At 37.0% G+C, this 25,029-nt stretch overlaps 2 protein-coding genes across 15 annotated transcripts in view; one reads left to right on the top strand and one right to left on the bottom strand.

The window, feature by feature from the left end:
• TASOR (transcription activation suppressor) overlaps positions 1-7,556 on the top strand; it is a 52,089-nt gene extending 44,533 nt beyond the window's left edge. For 2 of the 4 annotated variants that reach the window (XM_082738652.1, XM_082738653.1), the window contains exons 19-24: positions 2,115-2,237; positions 2,956-3,115; positions 3,531-3,639; positions 5,202-5,380; positions 5,554-5,718; positions 6,543-7,556. In XM_082738652.1, the coding sequence (XP_082594778.1) occupies positions 2,115-2,237; positions 2,956-3,115; positions 3,531-3,639; positions 5,202-5,380; positions 5,554-5,718; positions 6,543-6,598 (792 nt within the window). In that variant the 3' untranslated portion in view covers positions 6,599-7,556. The remainder of the gene's footprint in view (positions 1-2,114; positions 2,238-2,955; positions 3,116-3,530; positions 3,640-5,201; positions 5,381-5,553; positions 5,719-6,542) is intronic. The other 2 variants (XM_082738650.1, XM_082738651.1) reach the window with 1 other exon arrangement.
• The window catches only part of CCDC66 (coiled-coil domain containing 66), a 68,376-nt gene continuing 50,322 nt past the window's right edge, over positions 6,976-25,029 (bottom strand). For all 11 annotated transcript variants that reach the window (XM_082738683.1, XM_082738681.1, XM_082738689.1 and 8 more), the window contains 5 exons: positions 12,528-13,012; positions 11,895-11,935; positions 10,505-10,743; positions 10,159-10,283; positions 6,976-8,841 (listed from right to left, as the gene is read on the bottom strand). In XM_082738683.1, coding sequence (XP_082594809.1) covers positions 8,755-8,841; positions 10,159-10,283; positions 10,505-10,743; positions 11,895-11,935; positions 12,528-13,012 — 977 coding nt within the window. In that variant the 3' untranslated portion in view covers positions 6,976-8,754. The remainder of the gene's footprint in view (positions 8,842-10,158; positions 10,284-10,504; positions 10,744-11,894; positions 11,936-12,527; positions 13,013-25,029) is intronic.

Here is a 25,029-nt window from a genome sequence, read left to right on the forward strand (position 1 = left end):
CAGGGTTCCCTACAGCCTTTTTGATCAAAAAACCATGATGATCCTCAAAGACTCCCCAATCATGAAAAATTCCTCAATGCAAGGTATATTTTTTTCTACTGAAGCTACAGAGTAAGACTAGTCTTTCAAGTATTTGATTTTTAAAAATACATGCATGTATTTGTATGTGTAGATACAGACATATATAAAATTTATAACAGGTAAATTATGACACAAAGGAATAGCTGTATCAGTATTTAATGTTAACAGTTAGTATTTACTAAACTCTAGGATTTTAATCCCTTCAGCAAATGATACAGGTTTTAAAATAAATGCCTGTTCCCATTTATGGAAGTAACTTACCATGACAAGTTCCTGCTTGTTTTGTTAGAGGAAGCAGAAAGTATTATAAATAAATGCCTTATAGCTGAGAGTGGCCCAGAATCTGTGCTGCTATGTTCTGAGCCTTTGTCAGTTTGGGAGTTTCTTTGGTGTCAACATGTTTCATGTAGCGTGCCCTTGAGAACATGGAGAACATGGAAATGAAGGAGGTAGAAGAGTGCTCAGTGTGCCTTCTTTACTGCTAATTCCCTGTGATTTCTTAGGAGGCTGAAATCAGACGTATAGGAGTTTTCTTGGTTGCATTTTGCCCTGTATTATTGAATATAGAGCTGCTTAACTTTTTCTATCCCCAGCAGCATGTTCAAGTGTAGTACTTAGTGGGGAGGGGAAATAGCTGTGTGTTGGGGGTTCTAGTTGAGAGGATAGAGTGGATCCAGTCCCCCACTGTGCTCAGCATCATCCCATCTTCCTCACCACATTAATTTATACACTAATTGTATCACACAGAAAATGTACTGACTTAATGATGGTGCATATATTTCATTCTGCCATAGAATAAATCTTGGTTTTGTTACTATGTAGGAGAAGGATGCTGTGTGTTTTACAAATCAGATCAGAACTTTCTTTTAATCAATATCCATTAGAAAATATCAAGCAAAAATGTTAAAATAGAGTAAAAATATATTAATAAAATTTTAAAGCATCTAGAATAAGTCCAACGGACTTACTATAGGAGTTCAGTGGTCTCATTTAAAATGAATTCGCAGTTAAATCTTCTTAATGTAAAAAGACCAAAAATTATAAGCTGGCCTGTAATTTACTTTCTCATTACCAGTCTGTAAGCTGTTCTGAGATCTGCCCAGAAGCTGTAGAGGTTAGATCAAAATCTAATAATGTAGAACATGCTGCTTCAGTTCAGAGCTACACAGAAATATCCTCTTTGAGGTGATGCTTGTAGACCGTTCTTGGTAGAGCAACAGACTCTTTGTGAGGCAAGCTGGGTTTAGACTTAATGGCTGTCTAACCAGCCTTGCCAACCTTGAGAAAATTAATCTGCTCCCATTATCTGTGAAACAAGGAATGTGACCTTTAGGACCCTGCAGTATACTTCAGATTTCAGGATTCTACCAGCAACCAAAGAGCAAAGGAAACTGCCTATACCACTCACTCTGTGTCCTTTGAAAGGTAGTCCCATGTCACCAACATAGAGGGAGGTATTAGGTGGGAGGGTCTATTTTATTTGAAGGTGTGACTCTGACAGACATGGCTAAATAGTTCGTGAATGCCATACTGAAGCGCTGTATGAATGACTTTGGGATTGTTGTGAATTAAATGATTCCAGTAGTCCGAAAAGTGCTTTGCGAGGGAAGGTGTACTATACTGGTAACCTTGCTGCAAATAACCAAGGGCTTCCTTTGAAAGAAGAGGAAAATGAAATGAGAGAGTGGTTAATGATTGGGCTCTGGGTTGCCCAGAATAAATGATGGAACTGGGTTAAGAACCTGGGCTAATCCATTGTTCTTACGGTTCTTTTTGTACCCACCACTGGCATTTACTTCACTTTGATTGCATAGCACTGTAACATTGTAACCGTGGCATGGCCATTTAGGCTCAAATCTATAGATTCTGTAAGAAGAATGGAACTGATGATCTCTAAGGCCCATAGTATAAGGTCATCACTACTAGTGGCCATTTCTAAGTGACTACTTATCAGTTGGTCTTGCATTTCTGGTGTTGAGTGGATATTTGCAAAAAAAGGCTTTTAATGTTGATTTAGTTTTTCTCTTTAACAGGAATATCTTATCAAATTGGGCAATACAGAATGTCATCCAGAACAGTTTTTGGAAAGAAGATCAAAATTAGATAAACTATTGATTATTATTCAGAATGAAGACATTGCAGGTTTCATTCACAAGGTAGACTCTTAAGTCAAATTCACTACTATTTTGGTTATAAAAGTTCCCTTATTTTAAAATCTTACTGTCTTCGAGGCTAAACTTTGTTTTTAAAATATCCTTATAAGGTCTAAAAGAGGTAGAACTTCAAGTTTGGGAGATTTAGGGCTTGAGATGTAAACAATCCATCTGTGAATCAGCTTGTGATCACGTTTGCACCCTTGCAAAATTTTAAATTGCGTCACATCACAGACCCTGTCACTCATCAGGACTAAGAGTATTGACTCCTTGAATGTCAGTGAGTGCGTTGACTGTATTGCCTTCATTTGTATGTCCCAGGTAAAACCTGTTTGTACCCTCCCTTTGCCAGACCATTTCCCCTTTCCATTGCATTTGGAGGTACCCATACAGTCTTGGGAACCTGTTTCAAGTACTTCTGCCCTTTTAAGGCTTTCCTGACTGCATGGGCTCTAGCTGTCCTCTGAATTCTGACTGCAGTCATAGGGCCAGACAAGTTGGCCTTCATTATTCTGTTGCCAGGTCTATTGTAGGTCCCTTTTTGTCAGAATGTTCTGTTCATGGTATGTACCCAGGACAGAAATGTTGGTTTATGTCTTTGGATATGTTGGGAATATTTTTGTATTTTGTTAGACTTCTCTTGTAGGTTACTTCACACTTAAGTCTTACCATTTCATTCTCTTATGTCCTTATTTCTGTTTTTGTTTTGGGGTTTAAATAGGTACCTGGCTTGGTGACTTTAAAGAAGCTCTCTTGTGTTAGTTTTGCTGGTGTTGATAGTCTGGATGATGTTAAAAATCATACATATAATGAATTATTTGTATCTGGAGGTTTCATTGTGTCTGATGAATCCATTCTAAATCCGGAAGTTATTACAATTGGTAAGATTTATGCTTTATTTGGAGTATGAACTTTGTCCTTTCTAGGTTTTTTTCTCATAAATGACTCATGCTTTTAAATGTATTGTTATCTCTGATTGGCAAAATGGATGAGTACATTACCATCATTTTATTACCTCAAATTTCTTTCCTTGTCTCTTAGTCACTGCACATTTCCTCTAAATCTGATATAAAGCAAGTCTGTCTGCACCGGTTGCATTTGGATCCGTTCTGCTTTGTTATTGTTACTAGCATGTTTCTGTTACATAGATGTTCTTAAATCTAAGTATATATAGATGTCTGTCTCCCTTTGAGGGTAAAATACTACATAGGGAAGTAGATATTTCTATATAGTATCTTACATAATTGATTGAGTGACTTTTATTGAATTTAAAATAAACTTCATTATCTCTAACAGAGAACCTTAAAAATTTTTTGACATTCCTTGAAGAACTTAGTACTCCAGAAGGAAAATGGCAATGGAAAGTCCACTGTAAATTCCAGAAAAAACTAAAGGAATTGGGCAGGTAAGAGTTGATAAATAGGGGTGCCTGGGTGGCTCAGGGGATAAGGCCTCTGCTTTTGGCTCAGGTCATGATCTCAGGGTCCTGGGATAGAGCCCAGCATCGGGCTCCCTGCTTGGCAGGGAGGCTGCTTCCCCCTTCCTCTCTGCCGGCTGCTCTGCCTGCTTGTGATCTCCATGTCAAATAAATAATTAAAATCTTTAAAGAAAAAAGGGAGAGTTGGAAAATAACTACATAATTGTTGATGTCAACATTGTGTTCATTTTTCTGTGTTTATAGCAGTTTTCCCAGATGTCCTTAGCCAGTCATAAGGGGGAATGTAGTTATTTTTCTAGCCTGTTTGGAAATAGTATTCTTATTTAGGTAGAAGTTTGCTAAAGTTGAAGTCCATTAGGTATATAAGTAAAATTGGTTTAATCTTTGCCACTTGAGGGCTTAGAATTAAAAAAAAAAAAAAAAAAAGAACAGTCAGCACTCAATTTTTTTTTTTTAACCAAACTATATATGCCAACTAGATTAGGCTCTCTCCCAATGGAGAACTACCTTAGGCAGCTAATCTATTTACACATATACTGAGACATTAATCCCAACATGATAAGGGGATTTGTGATTAGGACATTTATTTATGTAAGTAGTGGATTTCCCCAGTGATTCTTTTTTTTTTTCCCCAGTGATTCTTGTATTACTAATCCACTTGAAAGGCTCCACAAATTATTCTATAATAAAATGGATTTTGGATCTTCTTAAATATCTATATATCTTAGAGTGTCTATATAGTATATTTACATATTTAAGGATCTAAGAGACTCTCTAGTTAAGAATTGTTTTACATTCTGTCAACCAGCATTTTTGAAACTTAATGGGAAAACATTTTTCTTCTAATACCCTAATACTTTCTATGGAACACTTAGGGAAATTAAGGTTTAAATGATTGACAAGTATTTAACTTTTTATAGTAATTCACTTTTTTTTTTTTTAAGATTTTATTATAGTAATTCACTTCTTAAAAACTTGTTTTATCTTCAAATTATGTGAAAATAGGCATTGGAAGAGCCTTTACTTTTGTGTAATGGATAACAGTAAGCAGATGATAATGAGGCCCAAAGGTGGGACTGGTGCAAAGTTAGTACCCTCATCTTGCTGACAACCGTAGTTTCTACCAATTGTTGCCTTGTGCTTGGAGGTGTACAAATAGTTTCGAGCCATGTATTTTTTTGAAGGAAAGGTTTTTGTTTTGGTCCTCCTGTGCCATTTGTTCACATTCTAAATTAGTAAAGCTAAAGGGGAAAGTATTGTTATTCAGTAGGTACAATGAGATTGTAGTATAAAGCTGAACAGCTGGCTCTCGGGCTTTGCAAAGAAAGCCCCTGGATGTCAGCATGGGTTGTACAATTCCTGCTCCCCTCCCTCTCCTAGGAAGCACCCGTCCATCAGGCAGTGAACTAAAGCAGTGCAGTTGTCACTGGTTGCCTCTATTGAGAAATTATGGTTTTAATTTGAAGCAAAAACATCCATACTAAATTTTAGAAATGCAGATCCAGATATTGAACTACTTACTTCCACAGATTGAATGCTAAAGCTCTAAGTCTACTGACACTTCTGAATGTCTATCAAAAGAAACATCTGGTTGAAATTTTGTCATACCACAATTGTGATTCACAAACTCGAAATGCTCCAGAATTGGACTGCCTTATCAGACTTCAGGCTCAAAACATACAGCAACGACACATAGTCTTTCTAACAGGTAAAAAGTGCCGTCTTAATAAGCTTTTTATTATGAATGTAGGAATGTGGACGGAAGGGTACTGTTGCCAGTGGTGGGTGTTAAGTACTTTCGTGGGGGTGGCATCATCGTCTGTCTGTCCCACGTAGGTTTTCACGTTTTATACCCGAACCTTTTTATTTTTTTTCATTTAGAAAAGAATATCAAGATGGTCTCCAGTTATACAGATAATGGAATAGTGGTTGCGAGTACTGAAGACTTTATGCAAAACTTTAAAAATCTTGTGGGCTATCACAACTCAATCACAGAAGAAAACCTTCCACTGCTTGGTGCTAATGAGACTCTTGAGTCACAGTCAGGTAACTTTTCAGTAGTCTTACTTTTCTTTAAGGCAGACAGAAAAAGAGGAATGGTTTTGTGTTGTTTTCATAGAACAAAATGCCTGCTTTGAAACTACTCGCCCTCTGTGTAAACAGCTTCAGGGGAAGTGTTTCAAGCCACTTAGCCACTAAGCCATTCTTAGCGTACACAAAATCTCATTTATTATACTATAGTCAATAAAAGCTTTTAAGTATGCTGGATACTACCAGAGTAGGCATTTTCTCTTTTGAGGGTATGTAAACTTTATTGGCTCTTGTCAGCAGAGGGATTTTTTGTTTTGTTTTGTTTTCAAGGATTTTATTTATTTGACAGATCATAAGTAGCCAGAGAGGCAGGCAGAGAGAGGGAGGCAGGCTTCCTGCTGAGCAGAGAGCCCGATTCGGGGCTCGATCCCAGGACCCCGAGATCGTGACCTGAGCTGAAGACAGAGGCTTAAATTACTGAGCCACCCAGGCGCCCAGAGGGGTTGTTTTTTTTTTGTTGTTGTTTTGTTTTTTAAAAAGGACACCAGATAATGGGGAATTTAGCATTGGGCTACAGAATCTCCCCAGATGTATATAGGAATTTAAGTACAAGGTAGTAGGAATATACCCATAGCTTTAGTGTTCTGTGAGATGGCCTCTGCTTTGCTTCTAGGTTTTATGTTAAATGAAAGATGTACGTACTTTATTTTTGATGAAAAGCAGAGATGATCAAACATTTGCTAGAACTAACCAGTTTAGTCATAATCCAGTGAAGCTAGATGTCAAAATTTTTATTTTTTATTTGTCTTGTCAAATACTGAATTACCGTATAACTTTAGATGCTGTTTTGACATTAACCCCTTTGGAGCTGGGAGTTGGGATTTCCCAACATTAAACGTGAACACATTTCGCAGAAGCTTTTAGCATCGGATTATCTGGACATTCACACCTAGTGTGAGTGTTGTGACTAAGTGAACTTGTGGCAGAAGACCAAGCTTTAAGGGATTGTGGACTTGCAGACCCTGACGCATTATATTGTGTGAGTAGTGTATAATTTTAAAACTTAAACAAATTGTGTATTTCAATAGAGGAGGACTTTTTGTTTTTTAAATGTAGCTCTTTTAGAAAACGATGAAAAGGATGAAGAGGATATGTCTCTGGATTCAGGGGATGAAATCTCACAAATAGAAGTATGCAGCAATTTTCATTCAGAAATATTGGCGAAAGAGACCAAAGGATCACGTGGAACAGATCAAAATAAGAATATTCAAATTGAGTTGCAATCGTCTCTTGACGTGCAAAAAAGTTTATTAGAAGATAAGACTTATCAAATTGATTCTGAAGAAAGAGCTGCTGTTGCTATAGTATGCTCTGAAGGAGAAAACAGCAATGCAACTGAACAAGATTCATATAGCAACTTTCAGGTTTATCACAGTCAATTAAATATGTCCCATCAGTTTAGTCATTTTAATGTTCTTACTCATCAGACATTTTTGGGGACACCATATGCCCTTTCATCAAGTCAGTCTCAAGAAAGTGAAAATTACTTTTTATCTGCTTATACTCAAAGCTTGGATAGAGATAAATCTCCATCTCCATTAAGTTGGGGAAAAAGTGATTCATCCAGGCCTTTTTCAAAAGAGAAATAGTCACTTTTTTTTTTTTTTTTTTGAAAATAGGTTGTTATGGACTTTATCTGTTTCTTATAAATGAATTAACAATTTATATTTCATTCTCTAAACAAAGGTTTCTTGTCCTTCCTCAATGTTTTATTTTCCTCTTATTTAAATCATGATGGCCTGTAACAGTTGAAGCATCTGAAAACTGAAATAAATATATATATTTTTAACATATATTGTACTTGAATTATCTCATGTTGGCACTTTTTAAGTTCTACATTTATAAGTTACCTATACCTGGGCTTCAAATTGAAGCCTGTTTTATATATATAAAATCAGATAATTTGCAAAAGGATAGTCAACAATGGCTTTTCTTCTCCCCATCAGATGATACCAATTACTTTTGCTAAAATGATGTACCAATCAACTATTGTATTTATTTTAAGCTTTTGTATAGTATTTTATACAGGTATAAGCCAGTGATATCAACAGATACTTATTGGACTTTGGTTCAATACCTCAAGATTGATCTAACAGTGAATGCAGTTTCAATTTAGATGATAAACTATGTATATAAGTATAATTTAGGACATAATACCATGCAGCATTATTTTTATCTTTAGGCTTAGTCATGTAAAAATTGCCTTTTGCTAAAATTTTGGATCAACCTCTTATTCGAGGTGTTTGATCATTACAGTTTTCAGTGCTTATTAGTATGGTCCTGGACATAACCAAATTCAATCCCATACTTCCAAAAGATAGGCTTCTGTTGGAAGAACTTTGTTACAGATTTTTAAATTAGTAGTGTTAGAGAAATTTAAGTATATTTTTGAGGTGGTAAAAACTTAAGTACTTTACTAAAAATAACTTAATATTCACAGATAAAGTATAAGATGATCAATTTTAAAACCATATCTGTTCCTGATAACTGCCTGCATTAGAAATGCAAACTTGTAAAATGTTTTTGTAAAGTCCTAAAACCAGGAATTAGAGGAAAAAAACGGAGCTATTTTAGTTAAAGTTGGGATGTGTTAAGTCAGACCTTCCTTTGGCCCCTCAGAAGAACTTGGGAGAGTTCTAACCTCTTAAATCTTTTTGTAGAACAAAATACCTAAGTGGTATTCCAATAATAAGCTACATAAGTATAGAAGAACGTGGTCTGTGAACAGGTCAGAAACCTGTCTTAAGGTAAGTAGAAAGTGTTTAAATACCTAGATTGTGATAGAGCAAAAAAATGTTTTTTTACTAAGCTTTACAAAAATGTCTGTTTTATTGTAAAATATATATATATACACACACAGCGTTGTACTACATAATGTACAAGTTTGAAATAAGCATTTATAAAATCTAGGTTATTTGGAAAATACAGTAATGCAATGAACACATTTTATAATTTAGAAGCAACAAATGTGAAGGATTTGATTTTCTACATTTAAAACGAAGAATTAAAATTCTCTTCTTGATTTGCAGCTAAAGGCATGAGATTAGTTTCCAACTCCCTTTGCTTCTGGAGAAGGCCCTGAAATCACATTGATATGTTAGTAAGGTGTGCAGCAGACTTGCAAATTACTCCTATTTTACATCTCTGCCCTTCTAATCCAGAATTATATTTACATTACTTTGAGAACCTGTAATTAATTCAGTTACTTGGCTATAGCTTAAGCTTTATCTTTGTCATGTTAAATTTTAACCACTCAAAAAACCTACATCAGACTTTCTCACTTGGATATTGTGTAGCTACCATATATGTGTAAGATTATGTTTTTCGCATAAAAACCAATAGGGATGTTTTTTCCAAGTCTGCATAACTATGGAGCTGAAATCCCCTTAAAGGCTCTTAAAATGGTAATGAGACACACTGAAGGAGTCTCCCAACATCCAGTGTTTATCTTCACTGCACTGACCTTAGTGGCTTAGACAAGGCCCTGCTGAAATTAAGATGTGGCTACTATACAGGTGGGTCACTACGTACATGGTCTATATTCCTGCCTCTTGACCTCACAACTTTTACCTCTATTAAGAAAAGTGCCTTGTCACTTTAAAGGAAAATTTAAAAGATTTACTGCTTGTTACATAATCTATATGTAACCATTTAAAGAACCAAAAGTACGTAATTGTTACTATGATTTTCTAGCTCTATGTGAACAAATTGGGAAAGCAACGCGTGAATCAACAATTTGAAATGCAAGAGGCATATATGTAAATGACTGGACATGGAAAAGGGCACTCCTGAAGTGGCAATTTATTTTTCCTAAGATCAGGGATCGGTATTTAAAGGCCAGCTGATAAAGGTTATATACACTTAAATATTGAATGTTACTAGATTTTATTCTTGCCTGAGCAAGCTAATGAGAAATGACAATAACTGACCTGGGAGGAGATGTAGTCTGATGGGTAAGGTTAAGGTTATGTGTATACTTTCACACCGAATTTTATTATTATTCTTTGGAACTTGCAAATACTCTGTTCTGAACACTGCCAACACATTCAATTAAAAACGTGAACTGATTACTTACTAAGAATCCATTAAAGGATAATTGTGTATTTTCTGTCTTGGGTTTTAGGGCTTATTAATTCATGACTAGTACCTTTAAACATGTATGCTTTTTTTCCTTCAATAAAATTGTCTTAATATTAGAACTGTCTCACGATTTCATACTGAAGTATTGTGATGTGAATCAAATTGAAGGAAATAACTTTTTAACTGGGATGTAGTAAAAGTCCCATATAATCATGTAACCAATTAAGCCTTTAAATTAGCCCTTCTGATACACAGTCCTCCATTAGCCATAAACAGAAAAGATACATTCACACTTGGTGAAAAAGCTCCTCCTACCTGTCTCAGTTCTGACAGTCCCTTAAGGATTGCTTGCTGTCGGTCCCTGTTTTTCACCAAGTTAGGATTAAGAAGTGGGTCCCTGACATCAGCATCAAAGAGCTGCCGTTGTTCTTGGTCACAGGCTGCAGACAGATGAAAGTGGTAGGTTAAATACATCTCTAGTATGATACTCCCTATACTATACTATGTCTAAGGATTCATTAATAAACTTTTAGTAATGGACCCCAAAATAGAAATTCTACCCCTCCGAAGGGCAAGAAAATTAGTTTGGATTCTGAATTTTAGTTTGGATTTTGAATTTAGTGTTGGGGGAAAGGAGGGAAGGATACTTATGTTTACTTACCATGTGGATTTTGGTACTGAAGATCGTGGGTTAAAGGCCTAGACAGTGGTGCATCTGGATCAAGGTAATAAATCTCATTGGTTCGGACATAGGGGATAAAATGGGACCGTTCAGGAAGTCCAGGTGATGTTTCTGTTTGACTGTCTTCTAAGATCAGATTTTGTCTTTCAAAATTACTGTTTTTTAGAGTTTGTTGTGTTCTGTTTTTCACCACTGGAACTGGTGGTGGTGACTGAGACCTGTTTTTCCCCCCCAAAAAAGCACAATTAAGGACTAAGAAGCTTTAATGTGAATTATGTATTTGAGCATATCTACTCTTCAATCACATTTCAATTCAGTCTACACGTAACCCCTTTGGAACACTAGGAAGACAAATGAGTTCTATGATCCTTTTCCTAAAATGGCAAGAGAATAGGATGACTTCTTACTTGGCAAGGATATACAGAGGAAAATGAGGATCAACACTAGCCGGGCTGATTTAAGACTAGTGTTTCTTTGGGGTGCCTGGGTGGCTCAGTGGGTTAAAGCCTCTGCCTTCAGCTCAGGTCATGATCCCAGGTCCTGGGAGGGAGCCCCACGTCGGGCTCTCTGCTCAGCGGGGAGCCTGCTTCCTCCTTTCTCTCTCTGCCTGCCTCTGTACCTACTTGTGATCTCTGTGTGTCAAATTAATAAATAAAATCTTTTTTTTTTTAAGATTTTATTTATTAATTTGACACAAAAAGACTAGTGTTTCTTTGATAATTCACCATAAAACAATATACTTACCATGTGAACCAAACTTCCTGTTACAGCCACATTCTGACACAACTCTAAACTACCTGGTTCATGCACAAAAGCATAAAATAAAATTTCTAACCATCTAAATCTCCTACTGTAGCTGAATTTCTCATTATCCCTCCTGGTCATTTCTTCATAACCTCCTCAATCCAAGCAGAAGGTATGTTCCACTTGTGACATAACTGGAAAGTCAAAACTGTTTTATTTTTTAAAAAGATTTAGAGACAGAGTCCCAAGCACACTCTGTGCTAAGCACAGAGCCTGACGTGGGTCTCCATCCATAACCACAACCTCATGAAACCAAGAGTCAGTCACTTAACTGACTGAGCCAGCCAGGTGCCCCAAGTCAAAATTATGTTAGCTAAGCTTGCCAGATTTACATTCCTACCTAGATAGTTAGGCCCAGTCCAAATTGGGCCTTCAAATTTTAGATAAAATGTCAGCCACATTTCCCTTAAACCTGTATTTCTCACCTCTAAGTTCCTACACGTTACTGGTTTCTGACTTCATATATATACAAGCTTTGATTTTACCTATATTCTGAGCAAATATTTTGTACTTTTGTCCCACACAGCACTAAGTAACTATGGGATCAATCCAGTCCATAACGTACCTTTCCTTGCTGAAAGAATTAATTTTCAGAGGCTCTTCTTCCTAAAGGGTAGAAAAATGCAGACAGAGTAGCAGTACTGCTGTATGTCCCCACAAATACTTCTTAAAATTTGAGATAATCTGAGGAGGATAACTGAATAACAGATATTGGATAATGGGACAGATTTTATATTTTTCCAATCACAGAACCAATGCAGTAATTCCTGACCTTGTAAAATTATCCTGTCTATATGAACTACAAACAAGAATTTTGAATGGCTATTAAAACAATGAACAGCATTCATCTATACAAGGTTAAAGTGTCAAGTTTTTCTGTACAGGACCAGATAGTAAACACTTTCAGCTTTGTGGGCCATGTGGTGATCTCTTACAACTACTCTAAGCCAGACACAATTTATAAAAGAATGAGCATTTTTATAAAACTTTTTATAAAACTTGATTTACAAAAGCAGCAGCATGATGGATTTGCCCATAGGCCACAGTCTGACAACCCCTAGTATAATAAACCAAGTATATTTCTTAAATTCTTGCTCAGATACAGAGCCACCTTGTCAAAATATACATGTGGGGAACTGTTTTCAATCTAGAAACATCAATACATACTTTAAAAATACTTTTAAGACAAAAATTTTACCTTTTTGATTAGATGCCACCTGAACCTTGGCTCAGTTTCTTGAGATGAAGGAAGAACTGGTGAAGTGCCTCTATTTTGAGAGAGATGTCCAGGACTATTTCTTTCTACCAAGTTAAGCAGTTCCATCTGCCTTCTTACTTTTTTTTCTTCTCTCTGCTTTTGAAGCTGTTTGGGGTACTTTTCTGATGCTGGAATATACCTTTTGAGTGGTTTGTTTATATTCCAATCAGGCCTTTTAGGACATTTCTTCATAAGTGCTTTCTCTGTCCTTGCAAGCTCGTTACACTGATCATCACACCAACTGTTTTCTTTTTCTAGGTTGGCTCCTTTAACCTGATTTATTAGTTCTTCTTTGTCCTTCTTAGTGTTAAACTGTTCATTAAATTCTGCAGGAATCTCGGGAGATGAACAGTTTAGAATTTCCCTCTCTATTACTGTTCCACAGAATGATTTTGCATTGGTGAATGCTCCTGTATTTAAGTCATCTAAAGAAAAATTTCAGAGGATTAATTTTTAATTGTTATAAAATACAGAATTTACTGCTTTATTTTTTTCAAAGGCATTATAGTTTTGTGGGGTTCCCCCCCAAAATTCTGTATAATTAAACAACTTCTATTCTCCCTGCCGGCTTCTGGCAACCAGCATTCTACTTTGTTTCTATGATTTGACTGTATTAAGTACCTCATACAAGTAGAATCATACAGTATTTGTCTTTTAATGACAGGCTTATTTCATATTAGTATAATGTCCTTGAAGTTCACCCTGTATTCTTACAGCATGTGTCATAATTCCTCCCTTTTTAAGGCTGAGTAATACACCATCGTAGGTGTATATCACACTTTGTTTATCCATTCATCTTTCAAGGGACAACATTTGGATTGCTTCTACCTTTTAGTAACTGTGACTAATGTTGCTATGCACACTGGTGTCCAATTATCTCTTCTCACTTTCCAGCTCTTTTGAGTATATACCCAGAACGGGAATATAATATGCTAATTATATTTTTGAATTTTTTTTTTTAAGATTTTTTGTTTATTTATTTGACGGACAGATCACAAGTAGGCAGAGAGGGAGATGGGAGAGGACAAGCAGGCTCCCTGCTGAGCAGAGAGCCCAATGCAGGGCTCGATCCCAGGACCCTGGGATCACGACCCAAACAGAAGGCAGAGGTTTTAACCCACTGAGCCACCCAGGCATCCCTATTTTTGAATTTTTTGAGGAAATGCTTTATGTTTCCTATAGTGACTACTGTATTTTGTGTTACCAATAGCGCACAAGGGTTCTAAATCTTACATTAAACCATTTTTAAGTGTACCATTCACCATATCAGACAAACCCACAGTACTCCACAATTTTCAGATGCTTTCATTTACCCCAAACAGAAACCCTACATCCACTAAGTAGTAACTCCACATTCCACCCTCCCTCCCCACCTCTCTACCTTCCATTTCTTTGAATTTGTCCACCCCACTCTCAATTCCTCCCACAAGTGAAGCTATAGGGTATTTGTGTTTCTCGGCACTCCTGCTGAACACAGACCCACATTATTTACTCAGCAAGGTGCCTTGGTCATCCATGCCATAAAGTGTTTCACAACTTAAGAAGGTTCAGTCTTTTGTGGAGCCCAATGCCAGGCTTGAACTCACAACCCTGAGATCACGACTTCCGGTAAGATTGAGTTAGACACTTAGCCATCCAGACTCCCCCAGATGATTTGTTCTCAACATCACATAATACAGACCATTTTTTATTTATTTATTTTAAAGATTTTATCCATTTATTTGACAGAGATCACGAATAGGCAGAGAGGCAGGCGGAGAGAGAGGGGGGAGTTCCAGCTGAGCAGAGAGCCCGATGCGGGGCTCGATCCCAGAACCCTGAGATCATGACCCGAGCCGAAGGCAGAGAGGCCTTAACCCACTGAGCCACCCAGGTGCCCCCAGACCATTTTTTAAAAGAAACTTTTCACAAGACTGTCCTGGCTTTCACTTAGAATATACAAAAGCCATATAGTATAGAATATCATCTTGTATATCTAAGAGTATTTCCTTCTCAGCAAAAGTCTTATCAGTGGTAACTGACAAAAAAGTGAGATACTAAGTTCTTTTTCATAACTTGGCTTGAAATTAAAGTACATAAATATACAGGATCTGGAAAATGTCCTTCCACTGTCCAAAGTACTGGGAAAATGTCTCTTATACCTCCCTTCTTGGAGTCAAATTTTTAGGGAAATGTTGTTGATGAAAAGTCATGTGTTTTCTTGTACTTTTAGATCCATATGACTCATATACCATTATATTCTGCCTGCAGACCATAGCTAAATCACATAAAACACTGGAAAAGTTTGCGCAAAAAAGACTTCTGAAATTTTCTTCTTACATGTTTACGGACGTATTCAGCTGTAACAGCTGTGAAACCAGCTGAACAGTTTTACAAAATTTCAAAATCTTTGACTCATGATTAAAATTTTTTTCTTAAAGATTTTATTTATTTGACAGAGAGACATCCCAAGTAGGCAGAGAGGGAGAGAGAGAGAGAGCGAGGAGGAAGCAGGCTCCCTGCCTAGCAGAGAGCCTGATGCGGGACTTGATCCCAGGACCGAGATCACGACCTGAGCTGGAGGCAGAGGCCTAACCCACTGAGCCACCCAGGCAGCCCCCCATGATTAAAATTTTAAATACACAATTAGCTAAGGAAAAAAGGTCTTGCTACACATTAAAAATTAATAATCCATTTATTGCTCTCTTCTCCTGGACACTTAACCAGGTTTGTTATTCCAGAATGGAGATGCTGTAGGCCCAATCCCTAGTAAGGCTGCCTAGCCTGCATCATTCTAATACTGGATATCTTCTTTTGCCATTCTATACCCATTTAACGCCTTTTTCTACCATGACTCACTGCCCTGGCAAGCTAAACTGGTATGAACCGTTACCAATGGGTTCTTGGGTCCTCCAACTTCAGTCAAGAGGGGTTCACTGGCAGATTAAAGGGAGGAAAGCAAATGAAGTCAGGATATTTATTCCACTGGCTCATTCCCTGTATTGACCTGAGGCTGACTCTGTCCCTTTACCAAAGGTCACTGTTCCCCTCAAAAGCTACCTCTAACACAACTTTTGCCTTCTAGGTTCTGGAATCAGCTCAGTTGCTATTAGCACCGAAGTCATGAATTCTCTCTGATTCCCTCACACCGAGTTTTTTTGGAAATGGTCCTTTCTACATAAAGCATCCTGAGTTACTCTATTTTGAACCTGACTGATTAAATTCTCTTATTTAGAGCCACTCAGTGATAATACACATAACTTCACTGTCTTAAGGAATTATTTTCACTTTCCCTTAAATGTGTAGGATTCATACAAGTCTGTTACTTATCTGGACATAGGGAAAGGACTGAAACCGATTCACCAACCTTAAGCACAAAGTATCAAACAATACCAAGAGCTCATAAGCAGAATAATTTTAGATAAGTGAGCAGCTTTCAGGTAAGTAACCCAGACCACCTTCTTGAGGTGCAATGGGTTTGAACCCTACACCAGGCACTCCAGCTTTTAAGATCTGACCTTGAGAGAGGAGTTCACAAAACATCTAGCTTAGAAAGCCAATAGGGCTGATGTCTATGAGACCCACAAAGTTATAGCAGCAGGCGAAAATGCCTGTTGTGTGGACTAACCCCCCAGGGCCCAGCAAAGATGCAGTCAATGGTACCCAGAGTTACTAATATAAGTAAACAAACTTCTTTTCACATAAAGTGTTGGCCTAAGGGGCAGGCATCTAACTTAACCATGTATCTAGGGACTTACTGGTATACTATTCCAGGGAAGTAAGGCTGGCAGGCACTACCTTCATTTAAAACACTAGGCCTGGGCGCCTGGGCGATTCAGTTGGTTAAGCAGGTCATGGTCCGGGAGTCCTGGGACTGAGTCTGGCATTAGGCTTCCTGCTCAGCAGGGAGTCTGCTTCTCCCTCCACCTCCCCCTATCCCCCATTCATGACTGCTCTCTATTAAATAAAAATAAAACCTTTAAAGAAAAACTTAAAAATAAAGTACAAAAAATATACATGCCTACTATGAACCTCTAACAGTTGCAATCTTTAGAGTTCTGGCCCCCACCCCACCCCACCTCACCCCAACCAGCAGGTGTCACCTTCATGCTTTTCCTGTCCTACCCCATAGCGCCAATATCCCCTGGAAGGGAACTTTTTATGCGCTGTTGCCCTGTATTTTATGTCGTACCCTGAATAGCCAGGCCCTGAAGGCCGGGGGGCTTCTGCTTGTGGTCCTAGTGGATATTTATATATATTTATATATGTTAAAAGCTGCTGCCTGAAGGTCTGGCTTCCATCAGCCTGAATCTAAGTGCTGACTCAGATACTCCCCTCTCTAGGACACTGACCAATCTTGGCACACTCAACAACTAGGAGCTTTTGTAAATAAAACTGGCTGCAGGGACTATCACAAAAGCTTGAGAGAGCGTGAGTAGGGTTGAACAATAAGGTTCAGTGCATACATGAGGCCATCCTCCAATCCTGAGACAGGCAGTTGTTATAACTGATGCACACAAACCAAGACAGAATGAAGAAACCAGAGGAATATGTTCTAAACAGGAGAAGAAGATAAAACCTCAGGATAAAAACCTTAATGAAAAAATTTACCTAACAGAGTTCAAAGTAATGGTGACAAAGATGCTCACAGACCTTGAAAGAATGAATAAACACAGTGAAAACTTCAAAAAGAAAATATAAGTACTCAGGGTACCAAATACAAGTCACAGACCTGAGGAATATATTAACTGAAAAATAACACGAGAAGGGTTCAATTGGAGACTAGATGATGCAGAGGAAAGGATCGGTGAACTCAAAGAAAGGATAGTGGAATTCATCCAATCAGAGCATCAAAAAAAATAGTAATGAAGATAGCTCAAGGAAGTTATGGGACAACACCAAGCCAACAAATATTCAAATTATTTGGAGCCTCAGAGGAGAAAAGCAAAAAACTTACTTGAAGAAACAATGGCTGAAAACATCCCTAACCCGGAAAAGAAACCAATATCCAGATTCAGGAAGCACAGAGAATTCAAAATAAGAAACACAAAGAAACCATCACTGAGATTCTTATAATTAAAACGTTGAAACTTAAAGACAAGAACTATATCTTAAAAATGGTAGAAAATCAACTTGTTACATACAAGAAACCCTCATGAGATTTTTTTTAGCAGATACTTTGTAGGTCAGAAGACAGTGGCTCAATATATTCAAAGTGCTGAAAAAAAAAAACTTCCAGCCAATTTTATGTGGCAGAGCTATTCAGAATTAAAGGAGAGTAAAGTTTTCCAAACAAGCAAAAAATAAAAGAGTTAATCACCACTAAACTGGCCTTAATGACTGAGTCACCCAGGCCACCCCACCACTAAACTGGCTGTAAAAAGAATGTGAAATTTCTTCAAGTTGAAAACAAAGGGCGCTGATCAACAAGAAAACTTAGGAAAATAAAAATCTCCGTAGTAAACATTAATACAAAATAAAAGTAGTGGGTTAATCACTTTGACAGCTAGTCTGAAAATTAAAACAAAAAGTAGTAAAAATAACTATAACTGGAATAATTAGTTATGGGATATGAAAGATAAAGATACAAAAGATAAAAAGATGAGACAGAGCTTTAGAGTGCTCTCAAAATTGTTACGAACTTTAAAAAGACTTATAAATTAAGTTATATGTAAGACTACGTGTAACCACAAAGTAAAAACCTATAGTAGACACACAAAAGAGAGATTCACAAAAGATCAAAAAAAGAATCTAACAATACTATTAAAGTCATCAAAACAAAGAGAAGAAAGGAACTAGAAAAAAATGAACAAAATGGCAATAAGCACACACGTATCAATAATTTCTTTAAGTTTAAACGTACTAAATTTTCCAAATCAAAAGACGGAGTGGCTGAATGGGAAAGAAAATTAGGCTGCCTATAAGAGACTCATTTCAGAAGGAAACACACAGAGAATGAAAATAAACAGATGGGAAAAGATGTTCTATGCCAATGGAAAAGGAAGTGAAGGTAGCTACACTTCTTTCAGACAAATAGACTTTAAAACAAAGACTGCAATAATTATGAGACAAAGAAGGGCAATACATAATGATAAAGGGGTCAATCCAACAAGAGAATATAACATCTGTAAATATTTATGTACTCAACACAGGAGAACCTAAATATATAAGGGAAATATTCACACACCTAAAGAGAGAAACTGAAAGGAGTACAATAATAGTAGGAGACTTTAACAACCTATTTATATCAATGCATAGAACATCAAGAGAGAAAGTAAAAAAACAAGACCTTAAACATTAGACCAGATAAATCGTATGGGCAGATTCAGAAAATTTTAAAAGCAACAGAATACACACTCAAGTACACAAGGAACATTTTCCAAGATAGATCATGGAATGCCACAAAGTCCGTTTTAATAATAGTCATGAAAATTCAAACAATATTATGCATTTTTTTCAACAATGATACAAAACTAGAAATTAATAATTACCTGAGGAAAACTGGAAAACTCACAATTATGTGGAGATTAAATAACATACCACTTAATCAGTAGGTCAAACAAAAAGTCAAAAGAAATAAATGGCTTGGGGCACCTGGGTGGCTCAGTGGGTTAAAGCCTCTGCCTTCAGCACAGGTCATGATCCCAGGGTCCTGGGATTGAGCCCTGCATCAGGCTCTCTGCTCGGTGGGGAGCCTGTTTCCCCCTCTCTCTCTGCCTGCCTCCTGCCTACTTGTGATCTCTGTCTGTAAAATAAATAAATAAAATCTTTTAAAAAAGAAAAGAAATAAATGTCTTGAGTCAATTTAAACTAGAAATACAACACATCAAAACTTACACAATGCAGCAAAAACAGTTCTAAGAGGGAAGGAAAATTTGAGTGATAAATGCCTACATCAAGAAACAAAAGTCTCAACTAAACATAACTTTAAATCCAGGGAAATAGAAAACCAAACAAACTCAGAACAAAGAAGGAAATAATGAAGATCAGGATGGAAATAAATGAAATACAAATATACAATGACAACACACGGTATCAATGAAACTAAGAGCTGTTTTTTGAAAAGATAAAACTCACCAACTTTAGCTAGAATCTTCAAGAAAAATAAGAGACGACTCAAAATCAGGATAAGAGACATGATAAAGATACCAAAGAGATGCAAAGGATCATAAACTACTATGAACAACTACAAATGAACTATTCGACAACCTAGAACAAATGGATAAATTTCTCGAAACATACAACCACAAAGAAAAATCGAAACACACTTATTACTAGTAAGGAGAATTAATAATTTAAAAAACCTCCCTACAAATAGAAGACCAGGCCCAGATGGATTCAATGATGAATTCTACCCTACATTCAAAGAATTAATACAAATCCTTCTCAAATTCTTCCCAAAAACACAAGAACAAGGAACACTTCCAAACTTATTTTATGAGGCCAGCATCACCCTGATACCAAAATCAGAGAAGACTGCTACAAGAAAAGAAAGTTATGGGCCAATACCCATGATAAATATAGATGCAAGAATTCCTCAACAGGGACGCCTGGGTGGCTCAGTCAGTTAAGTGGCTGCCTTCGACTCAGGTCATGATCCCAGGGTCCTGGGATCAAGCCCCACATCGGGCTCCTTGCTTCTCCTCCCTTTGCCTGCCTGCTGCTCTCCCTGCTTGTGCTCTCTCTCTCATTATCCTGCTCTCTGTGTCAAATAAATAAATAAAAATATTTTTTAAAAAAATTTCCTAAACAGAATATTAGCAAACAAAATTCAACAATACATTAAAGGGATCATACACCATGATCAAGTAGGATTTATTACAGAGATGCAAGGATGTTGCAACATCTGCTAATAAACTGAGACACAACAGAGTAACAAAATGAAAGCTACAGATCATATGATCATCTCAACAGAGGCAGAAAAAGCATTTGGCAAAGTTCAAATCCATTTATGATAAAAATTCTTATACAAGGTATAAAGAGACTATACCTCAAAATTAGACTATATATGTATGCCAAGCATGTAGCTAACATCATACTCAACAGTGAAAAGGTGAAAGCTTTTATCTAAGATCAAGAACAAGACAAGGATGTCTATTCTCCACACTTTTACTCAACATAGCACTGGAAACCCTAGCCATAGCAATTAGGCAAGAAAAGGAAAAGGCATCCAAGCTGGAAAGGAAGAAGTAACCTGTCACTATTAGCAGATGGCATCATTTATTTAGAGAAAACTCTAATAACTCCACCAAAATCTGTCAGAAAAAACAATTTCCATAAAGGTGCAGGATATAAAAATCATTATACACGAATCTGTTCTGTTTCTATACACTAATACTGTAAAGGAAATTAAGGAAAAATCCCACTTGCAATTGCATCAAAAATATAATACTAGGAATAAATTTAACCTTGGAGGTAAAAAACCTGTACACTGAAAACTGTAAGATACTACTAAAAGAAACTGAAGAATACACAAATAAATGCAAAAACATGTCATGCTGATTGGAAGAATTACTATTCCTAAAATGTCTATATTGTCCAAAATAATCTGCAGACTCATTGCAATTCCTATCAAAATTCCAATGGCCAACAGAAATAGAACAATCCCCAAATTTCTAGGGCAACACAGAAGACCCTATAAAGAAAGCAACCCTGAGAAAGAACAAAGCTGGAGGCATCACAGTACCTGATTTCAAACTACATTACAAATCTATAGTAATCAAAACAGTACAGTACTCACATAAAAACAGAGACACAGATCAAAAGAACAGAACAAGGTGCCCAGAAATAAACCCACACTTATATGAAGGGTTAATTACAACAAAGAAGCCCAGAATACACAATGGGGAAAGGACAGTCTTTTTAGTAAACGGTGCTGGGAAAACTGGACTGTCAAATGCAAAACATGACACTTGACAACTATCTTACAGTAAAATAATAAATGAACCCAAAATAGATAAAATCTTCAATACAGCACCTGAAACATAAAACCCTAGAAATGAAAACATAAGCAGTAATAAACTCCTTGACATGGATGTTGGCAATCGTTTTTAAAATCTGAGTCCAAAAGCAAAGGCCACAAAAATAAAAGTAAACAACTAAGACTGTATCAAACTAAAAACATTTCTTTACATCAAAGGGCAAAGGAAACCAACAAAATGAAAAGGCAACCTACTAAATAGTAGAAAATATTTGCAAATAATGTATCTGATAAGGGGTTAATATCTAAAATATATAAATAAATCATACAGAAGAAAAAGAACAAGATGATACTCTCAACATATACTGAAAAAGCATTTGACAAAGCACAACATCCTTTTTTGATCAAAACTCTTCACGGTGTAGGGATACAAGGCACATACCTCAGTATCATCAGAATCTCACAGCGAATATCATTCTCAATGCGGAAAAACTGAGAACTTTTTCCCTAAAGTCAGGAACATGGCAGGGCTGTCCACTATCACCACTGCTATTCAACACAGTACTAGAAGTTCTAGCTTTGGCAATCACACACCAGAAAGAAATAAAAGGTACCCGAATTGGCAAAAAAGAAGTGTGGATAACCCAAGATTCAACCAAAATCTGTCAGAAAAAACAAATTCCAAAAAGGTGCAAGATAAAAAACTCAATACACATGAATCTGTTGTGTTTCTATACACTAATAGTTAGAGAAATAAAGAAAAAAATCTCGCTTGCCTCATAGATTAAATAAAACCTATTTCACACATAAAAAAAAAAAAAAATCTCGCTTGCAATTGCATCAAAAATAAAATACCAGAAACTGCTAGAACTCATGCAGGAATTCAGTAGAATATCAGGACATAAAATAAATGCAGAGAAATCAGTTGTATTTCTATATACCAACAACAAGACAGAAGAAAGAGAAATTAAAAAGTCGATCCCATCTATAATTGCACCCAAAACCATAAGATACCTACGAATAAACCTAACCAAGGAGGCAAAGAATCTGTACTCAAAAACCTATATAGAGCACTCATGAAAGACTGAAGAAGACACAAAGAAATGGAAAAACGTTCCATGCTCATGGACTGGAAGAACATAGTGACAATGTCTATATTACCTAGAACAATCACACATTTAATGCAATCCCTATCAAAATACCTCCAACTTTTTCAAAGAAATGGAACAAATAACCCTAAAAGTTGTACAGAACCAGAAAAGATCCCAAATAGCCAGAGGAATGTTGAAAAAGAAAACCAAAGTTGCTGGCATCACAATTCCAGAATTCAAGCTCTATTACACAGCTGTGATCATCAAGACAGTATGATCCTGGCACAAAAACAGACACATAGATCAATGGAACAGAACAGAGAACCCAGAAATGCACCCGCAACTCTATGATCAACTGATCACTGACAAAGCGGGAAAGAATGTCCAATGGAAAAATGAGTCTCTTCAACAAATGGTGCTGGGAGAATTGGACAGCCACATGCAGAAGAATGAAACTGGGCCACTTCCTTACACCACACACAAAAAACAGACTCAAAATGGATGAAAGGCCTCAATGTGAGACAGGAATCCTTCAAAAATCCTTGAGGAGAACACAGGCAGCCACCTCCACCTCAGCCCCAGCATCTTCTTCCTAGAAACACCGCCAGAGGCAAGGGAAGCAAGGGCAAAAATGAACTACTGGGACTTCATCAAGATCAAAATCATTTGCACAACAAAGGAAACAGTTAAAAAACCAAAAGACAACCAACAGAATGGGAGAAGATATTTGCAAATGACATGTCTCAAAAAGGGTTAGTATCCAAAGCGTATAAAGAACTTACCAAACTCAACACCCAAAGAACAAACAATACACTCAAGAAATGGGCAGAAGACATGAACAGACGTTTCGGCAAAGACGACATCCAAATGGCCAACGGACACAGGAAAAAGTGCTTCACATCACTCGGGATCAGGGAGATACAAATCAAAACCACAGTGAGATACCACTTCACATTAGTCAGTATGGCTAAAGTTAACCAGTCAGGAAATGACAGGAGTTGGCCAGGATGCAGAGAAAGGGGAGCCCTCCTACACTGTTGGTGGGAATGCAAGTTGGGGCAGCCACTCTGGAAAACAGTAGGGAGGTTCCTCAAAGAGGAACCCTACAACCCAGCATTTGCAGTACTGGGTATTTACCCAATGATACAAATGTAGTGATCTGAAGGGGCACACACACCCAAATGTTTATAGCAGATTGCAATGTCCACAAAAGCAGAACTATGAAAAGAGCCTGGATGTCCATCAACAGATGAATGGATGAAGAAGATGTGGTGTGGATACATAAACACACACATGTACACACACACACGAAATCTATGCAGCCATCAAAAAATACCCCGAAATCTTGCCATTTGCAACAACATGGGTGGAACCAGAGGCCATTATGTTAAGCAAAGTTAAGTCAGTCAGAGAAAGACAATTATCATATGATCGCTCTTATATGAGGAATTTGAGAGGCAGGGTGGGGGTTCATGGGGGGAAGGGAGGGAAGAATGAAACAAGATGGGAACAGGGAGGGAGCCAAACCATAAAGGGACTCTTCATCTCAGGAAATAAGCTAAGGGTTGCTGGGGTGGGGCGGGGGGAAGGATATGGTGTCTGAGTTATGAACATTAGGGAGCGTATGTGCTATGGTGAATGCTGTGAACTGTGTAAGACTGATGATTCACAGACCTGTACCCATGAAACAGGTAATATATTATACATTAATTAAAAAAAAAAAGAAATTATACAATGCAATAAGAAAAGCAAAGATACAATCTGATTTTTTAAATGGGCAGAAGATTTGAACAATCATCAAAGAAAGACCTACAGATGGCTAACAGCTACATAAAAAGATGCTCAACATCACTAATTATCAGGGAAATGAAAAATCAAAACCACTGTGAGATAATGGCTTCGCACCATTCAGAATGTTGAGTATCAAAAAGAAGAAACGACAAGAGTCAGCAAGGAGGTAGAGAAAAGAGAACACTCACGCATTGTTGGTAGACTTCTAAATTGGTTAATCTCCACTACAGAAAATATAAAGATTTCTCAAAAAGTTAAAAGAAGAACTACCACATGATCCAGCAATTCCACCTCAGGATTTATCCGAAAGAAACAAAACCACTAACTCAAAAAGATGTATGCACTCCTGTGTTCACTGGAGCACTATTTGTAATAGTGGAGGCATGGAAGCAATCTAATTGTCAGATAAATATAAAGAAAATGTAGTGTTTACATACACAAAGGAATATTATTCAGCCATAAAAAGAAATGAAATCTTGCCATCTGTGACCACATGGATGGACATTGAGGGCATTATACTAAGTAAAAAAAGACAGAGAAAGACCAATACCATAAGATCTAACTTATATGGGGAATTTTTTTTCTTTTACTTACAAGTGGAATCTTAAAAAAAAAAAAAAAAATACACACACACACACACAAACCACAGAAGCTCACAGAT

This window comes from Mustela nivalis (assembly GCF_964662115.1).
Source record: "Mustela nivalis genome assembly, chromosome: 1".
Classification (NCBI taxonomy): domain Eukaryota; kingdom Metazoa; phylum Chordata; class Mammalia; order Carnivora; family Mustelidae; genus Mustela; species Mustela nivalis.